This window comes from Palaemon carinicauda, chromosome 9 (genome assembly GCF_036898095.1).
Source record: "Palaemon carinicauda isolate YSFRI2023 chromosome 9, ASM3689809v2, whole genome shotgun sequence".
Taxonomy (NCBI): domain Eukaryota; kingdom Metazoa; phylum Arthropoda; class Malacostraca; order Decapoda; family Palaemonidae; genus Palaemon; species Palaemon carinicauda.
In genome coordinates this window covers 75,661,123-75,668,245 of record NC_090733.1, presented here as the reverse complement: position 1 = coordinate 75,668,245, position 7,123 = coordinate 75,661,123, and the positions used below count along the sequence as shown (strand labels likewise).

The following is a 7,123-nucleotide window of genomic DNA, read 5'->3' as shown; positions in this document are numbered from 1 at the left end:
TTGAAAAAAAATCGTAGAAAAAGTTCACACAAGATATTGTTTTTCTAAGTATAGAAAATTTGATGCACAGTAGCTTGGCTATATATATATATATATATATATATATATATATATATATATATATATATATATATATATATATATAAAGTATATATTTCCTGTCACGCCCATGTAGAGGGGAGAGCGAGTAGTAATAACCTCAGGGGGTACCCAGAGAGATACACTCGGAAACCACAATCTCTCACATATTGCCGAAACTGCCGAGTTGTAGTTTAGAAAAGGGGAGGGGTGGGAAGAGTTGAATATGTGTGTGTGTGTGCATGCTTATCTACCTAAATATCTAAGTCATTTCTGTCTGGTGGAGTAAACTAGTATATATACAATTATATATAATTTACATAAATAGATACTTTTATTTACATATAAATATACACACATGCTGTACAGTATATGTAAATATTAACAAAAACAGTAATTTGATATTGAAATTTACCCTTGGGAATAAATATCCACTGTCAATTCTTTGTGATAAGTTATTCTAGCTGGGCAAGGACTCGAACCTATGCCTTTGAGTCGGCCTGTTAAAAACTTCCCTGCCTGGCGATCTGCCAGACGGGGGTTCGAGTATTGCTCAAGCTCGATAGTTTTTTGTAGTGTCCGCCACCTCACCATCATTGTGACTTAAGGATACAGGTTTGGAGTAACCTGTAAATCTAGCCGTTGAGTTATCATCAGCCATTACCTGGCCCTCCGTAGTCCTAGCTTGGGTTTAGAGGGTGCTAGGGTGTTGATCATATGTATATATGGTCAGTCTCTAGGAAAATGTCCTGCTAGCTATAGTCCATTTCTTTTAGCGATGCATATTTGCACCGACTCGCAGCGGTGCCCTTTTAGCTCGGAAAAGTTTCCGGATCGCTGATTGGTTGGACGAGATAATTCCAACCTATCAGCGATCACGAAACTTTTCCGAGCTAAAAGAGCACCGCTGCGAGTCAGTGCAAATATGCATCGCTAAAAGAAATGGACTATAGGGCATTGTCACTGGTCCCTTGTCTCTGTCCTTCATGAGCGGCCTTTAAACATTAAACCTTTAAGATCTCGTCCACAAATTTCATTTCACCCAGTCATCTCAAAGTAAGACTGCAGAGTGATCTGAGTGTATTATCTTTTGTTGATATCTTCATCTATTAGTATACTGGAAATGCCTTCATCTTCTTCCCTGATTAGGGCATAATAGACCACGAATTTATTATCTTTTTCCACTCAAGTCTACATTCCTTAATATTTACACATTCCATCAGTAATTATCATGTGGGACTCTTGCCCCTTTTAATGGCATTTTACCTGATTTTGATAATATCTTTATTGTTTTTATTTTTCCTCCTTTGCCATCATAGTCGTCCATTACAATTACTTTTTCTTCTCTTATTTGCTATATGTCATTCTTCTTTTATTGGTCTATACCTTTTTTAAGTACATATACAGATATTTTAGTTTTGTTATCTTGTGTGGCATAAATTACACCGTTTCGAACATTCATCTTTTATTTTCAATTCTAATCCAGGACTTATAGACACGGTTCCTATAGGGGTTTCACACCGGATTTCGTACTAATGCTACGTATTCAGTCCGATGTTGTACGTGGTAGTAAGGGCCTTTCTAAGGCTGTCCGAAGTCGATTTGAAAAAAAAAAATTAAAAATGTTTAATTTTCGGTTGCGGATTAATTCGCGCAGTCTGGTACGTAATCAGTCCGAAATTGTATATATTCATGTACGAGATCATTGTGTAACCTCTCCAAACTCATCCGAAGCTATACGCAGTTGATTTGATTTATCTCAAGGATCAGCTTCCTTCTTAAAGGAGTTCGAGGAAGCCATGTAACATAATCCTGACGAGATATAGGACCCCAGCAAGGATTAAATATATAGATACATAAAGTAAAGGACTCCAATTAAATTTACACATTTTACATTTACAGTATTATAACTAAATATTTCACATTTCAATCGATAGTCATTTTCACATTTTCCATAAGTCATAGTGATTGTGGTATCATTGCAGTATTGCAATAAACCTTTGTGATATTTAAAGGATCAAATGAATGTAAATTGCAGGTATCCGTCCATCACGAACTGGATAAAAAAAAGAAAAAAAAATACAAAGCATGTGAGGAAAAAAGACCCCAGTACGTACGTATTCAGTGCGTCACTGGTTCGCCAAATCTCCGCCTCCCTTTTTTTTTCTTTCTTCTTCTTTTTTTCCCCCACGTACAACTGCATATTGGCCTGCGCAGTCATCCGCAGCCGTAGAGCCAATGCGAGATATCGACATCCGGTGTGAAACCCCCATTAATTCTTATTTTCCCCCACCATTCTTTATTATTCTTCCTTGATTGTTCTCAGCTTTTCTCCACCTTTATATTATTATTATTATTATTATTATTATTATTATTATTATTATTATTATTATTATTATTATTATTAGACATATATCTATCGATATCTAACTTTTCTCTGTCCTTCAAATGGGTCTCAGAGACGCCAATAATTACCGTTTAACTTTTTCGATTATTTCCTCTTGCCAAGTGTCTGTTAAACACGAAGTCAAAAATACTTTACTTACTTTACTTTAAGGACTGCTCTCCTGGTCCCATCACATAGGGGAGCCCTACTCTCTACGGGACCTAAAAAATCAGTTTATCGTATACATTCTTAGGTATTTTGCATATCACACTGCATAACTGGTGTTTATTGTCAAAACCATATTATCAAAACACAGAGAACAAAATAATCTTTAGTTCTTTCTTGAACAAAATATTTTTTCATTTACCAATTTCCGATTTTGAATTGTTTGATACCAGATTGAATATTTCCATAAACATTGTATATCTAATTCCAGGAAAGGCAGAATTTTGTCGTGACCTGGAAGTGTCTAATTCCGACTTCTACCAGGGGAGCTTCAATGTCACTGGCACTTTGAGTGGCAAGGATCTTAATCACACCGGGAGAATTCGCATACGCTCTAGTTCAACCGAACGTGTATTCATCCAGACTGATAAACATCAGTATCAGCCTGGGGATAAAGTGCAGTTCAGGCTACTAACTGTCACTGGTCCCATCTTGAATGTTTCGACGAATAATGTAAGTTTGACAAATAAAGTGGTCGCCTTGTTGTTTCTCGTAATCATTTCACGCAGTTTATAAGCTTTGTTATATCTTTAACTGTGTGCCAAGCCCTATTGGTATATTTTGCAAGCTCTTGTCAAGATAATAGACTTACCTATTAGGAAAAGATTATTGTAACAATAAATTGAGTGCCTAATATTGACCAAAGTTGTTAAGATCACCAGGTTTAATTCTGGGAGAGAGGGGATAGATAAAGCTATAATTTAATAATTATTTCTCAAGCATATATACAAAGCAAATGTAGAATATTTTACTATTTGTAACCTTCAGTAGGGCCATGAATTTTACCAATAATAAAACGCACCTAAAGTGTATGGCACTTTTCATTATAGTTTCCAGATGTAAAATGTAGCCTGCATTAATATCATTTATGACTAAGAGGAGTTTGGTACGAAGAATAAGAACATCTCAAACCTACAATGAAGACAGATTTTCTTTCTCTTTTAGTATCCAGAAGTTTGGATTGAAACTCCTTCCAAGACGCGTATTGCCCAGTGGCTGGATGTCGACAACTCACAAGGCATTGTTCATCTCTCTATGGATCTTGTTGATGAACCTGAAGAGGTAAATAATTTTCAGTTCCTTGTTGTGCTCAGACTTGCATGAGGAAGCTGTCCTAATGAATGACTCATATGGCTGAAGATGAAATAGTGACATTTTATTATTATTATTATTATTATTATTATTATTATTATTATTATTATTATTATTATAATCATTATTATTATTATTATTATTATTATTATTATTGTTGTTGTTGTTGTTGTTGTTGTTGTTGTTGTTGTTGTTATTAGCTAAGCAACAACCCTAGTTGGAAAAGTAGGATGCTATAAGCCCAAGGACCCCAACAGGGAAACAGTAGCCCAGTGAGGAGAGGAAATAAAGAAATAAATAAACTACTAAAGAAGCAATGAACAATTAAAATAAAATACACCAAGAACAGCAACAAAATTAAAACAGATCTTACCTATATAAACTATAAAAAGAGACTTGTGTCAGACTGTTCAACATAAGCATTTGCTTCATGTTTGAACTTTTGAAGTTCCACAAAAAGTATACTAAATGACTTACAAATCACAGGCCTGTAGTATTTTCACAATTTATGTGAATTATTATTGATAGGTGAACTGTGAGTATTTTGTGAATACTATTATTTAGACTTAAATATAGTTATTATTATGTTTGCTGGCTATTATTTATGTTCGCTGTTAATCTTTTGCTATTCTTTTTTTTTGTGATAAATCAATTATTAAAGGAATAAGACTTTAAAGTAGATTTCATATTATCTATGTTTTGATATGGCTGACTTAACAGCAATATATAGTATAAAGACGCAATTTCAGACAATGAATTCTAAAAGGGTTTATCATACTGCTTCCTTGACTGATAAAAATATTGATATAGAAAATATGATTCGTGTATAGATTATTGATAATTTTCTGAAGTATTTACAAAAATATAATTATTTTATGAAAACATGTTTCAGTGGAAAGTTCACATGAATGAATTGTAAATTTAAATGTTGGAATTCTAGGAGTTAAGGCGTTGATATTATTATCCTCTAGTAAATGATTTAAGTTTTTTAATCATACCATATCAGAACAAGATATTACTTCAGACAATCAAATGTGTTCATAAAGGTCCTTAATCCTTCCTGATTAGTATGCAAACCTGATTAATATCAACCTAGTTATGTAGTAAATTCTCAAAGGTACCTAGTCACAGATTCTCTATCTACCGGAAACTTTTTTTTTTTTTTTTTTTTTTTTTTGCCTTGTGCCTCGAGAAGTGTTGATGTCTAAGCAACTGGAAACAAAAAAAGGATAACTATTTTGTTTTCTAATTTGATTTCAAAAGACCCGTCTTAATCTTCATTAATGTAATAACTGTTCTCTTTGAAGGGTTTCTACCATATCCGCCTGAAGACAAGCGAAGGCAATTCCAAAACTCAGAACTTCAAAGTTGGGGAATATGTGCTACCAAGGTTCGAAGTGACCATCAAGACGCCATCTTACGTCTTATCTACGGATACCTCTTTCAATTTTAGTGTCTGCGCCACGTAAGTCTTTATCAGAGGGAGGCTTGCTTGCAATAACTATTTCTTCCTTTCTCTTTTTTTTTTGGGGGGGGGGGGGCGAGCAAAAGAGCTACAACCCAATTTGTCTTTCTTCAATGACATAGATTTGAAAGTACTTTCTTCATCAAGGTTCGAATACACGACTCTTTTACCCTTTTAACGAGACACGTAATCACCAGCATCAGGTGAATTGGGTCTATTATGTAGCCAACAATAAAATATACTTTTTAACAAAATATCAGAAATTTTTAATTCTAAGATGGGGTCAAGTATAGTCGGTAGCTCACTTCATTATTTGACAATTTTTACTGCACTCTAAGGTACCTAGATTTGATAAGATCCTTCCATGACAAATGTGCATTGGAATGTTCAAGAACATTTTCTCTCATCTATCTCTCCGGGCTTCTGAAACCTAGTAATCAGTAACTGGTCACGTGAAATGCCTCTAGGAAACCGTTATAACCCACAACGATGTAAACTAAGATGAAAATAGAGCGTAGGTTGGGTGCTGAGAATTTCTTTCTTTCACTGTCGAGTCCGAGGTCTCTTAGAAAAAGATTCTTAATGTTTAGCCCAGATTTGTTTTCATTGAGGTATTTAGCAACTCTGGTTATGTTTTGACTTTGAAGTGAATCACATGTAGGCCTACAGTGAACACTGAAAGAGGACAGTTACATTTCGTGCTCTTGGCTTCAATGATTCATTAAATGAATGTCATATTAATACACTTTTTATTATTTAATATATAATGAGGGTCTTTGTCACCACATGAACACCTTTTATAATAGAAGTTTCACTTTCCCTATATTTCTCCAGTACATCTGAACAGAGATTACATATTTCATCTAACAAATTAAAGAAACTTTAAAAACTCCTGATAGCCTATGCAATGTCCATTTAATAGAAACTTACAGAATTAGTGCCTATAATTAAACTTTTTCTTGGAAATGCAACTTATCAGGTTAAATGACACTAGCAAAGCAATATTGCTGAAGCGTTAATCTGGTAAAATACTGTACTGTATATTGTAATTTTGATCTTATTCTTAAGCTGATCTCTTATTGGAACTCAATCTCATTATTATCTTAATTTTTTTCATACCAACAGTTATACCTTTGGTCAGCCAGTAAAGGGAAATTTAACTGTGAAATTCAATAATGGACAGAACCAGCTATGCCGCACTGAATTTACAAGAAGTCAGATAGTAAGTTTATTTTTTAAGGAAATATTTAATTTTTACAAACTGTTTTCCTTCATTCTATCTATATCTATATCTATCTATCTATATATATATATATATATACATATATATATATATATAGGTATATACACATATATATATATATACATATATATATATATATATATATATATATATATATATATATATATATATATATATATATATATATATATATATATATATATATATATATATATATATATATATATACATTGTTATTAAATGTTGAGTCATTTACAACACACATACTCACACATCTTTACTTCTTCATGGAAAGTTAAGGTTAAGAAGTCTTTATGGTTAATAATGCCGGTAAATATCATCAGTGGTATATATATGTATATATATATGTATATATATATATATATATATATATATATATATATATATATATATATATATATATATATATATATATATATATATATATATATATATATATTTATATATTTATATATGTATATTTATATATATGTATATGTGTATATATATATATATATATATATATATATATATATGCGCAAGGTACGTGAGGCAAAGAGGGCAGCTGACCTGAGGTGGGGTCAGGGATTAGGTCATTCATATGAAGAGAATAAGAAGAAGTTTTGGAAAGAAG

At 32.6% G+C, this 7,123-nt stretch overlaps 1 protein-coding gene across 1 annotated transcript in view; it reads left to right on the top strand.

Annotated features, from left to right (window-relative positions):
• The window catches only part of LOC137646492 (alpha-1-inhibitor 3-like), an 83,294-nt gene that overhangs the window by 45,358 nt on the left and 30,813 nt on the right, over positions 1 to 7,123 (top strand). The window contains exons 3-6 of the mRNA XM_068379597.1: positions 2,901 to 3,142; positions 3,635 to 3,751; positions 5,089 to 5,246; positions 6,372 to 6,468. Coding sequence (XP_068235698.1) covers positions 2,901 to 3,142; positions 3,635 to 3,751; positions 5,089 to 5,246; positions 6,372 to 6,468 — 614 coding nt within the window. The remainder of the gene's footprint in view (positions 1 to 2,900; positions 3,143 to 3,634; positions 3,752 to 5,088; positions 5,247 to 6,371; positions 6,469 to 7,123) is intronic.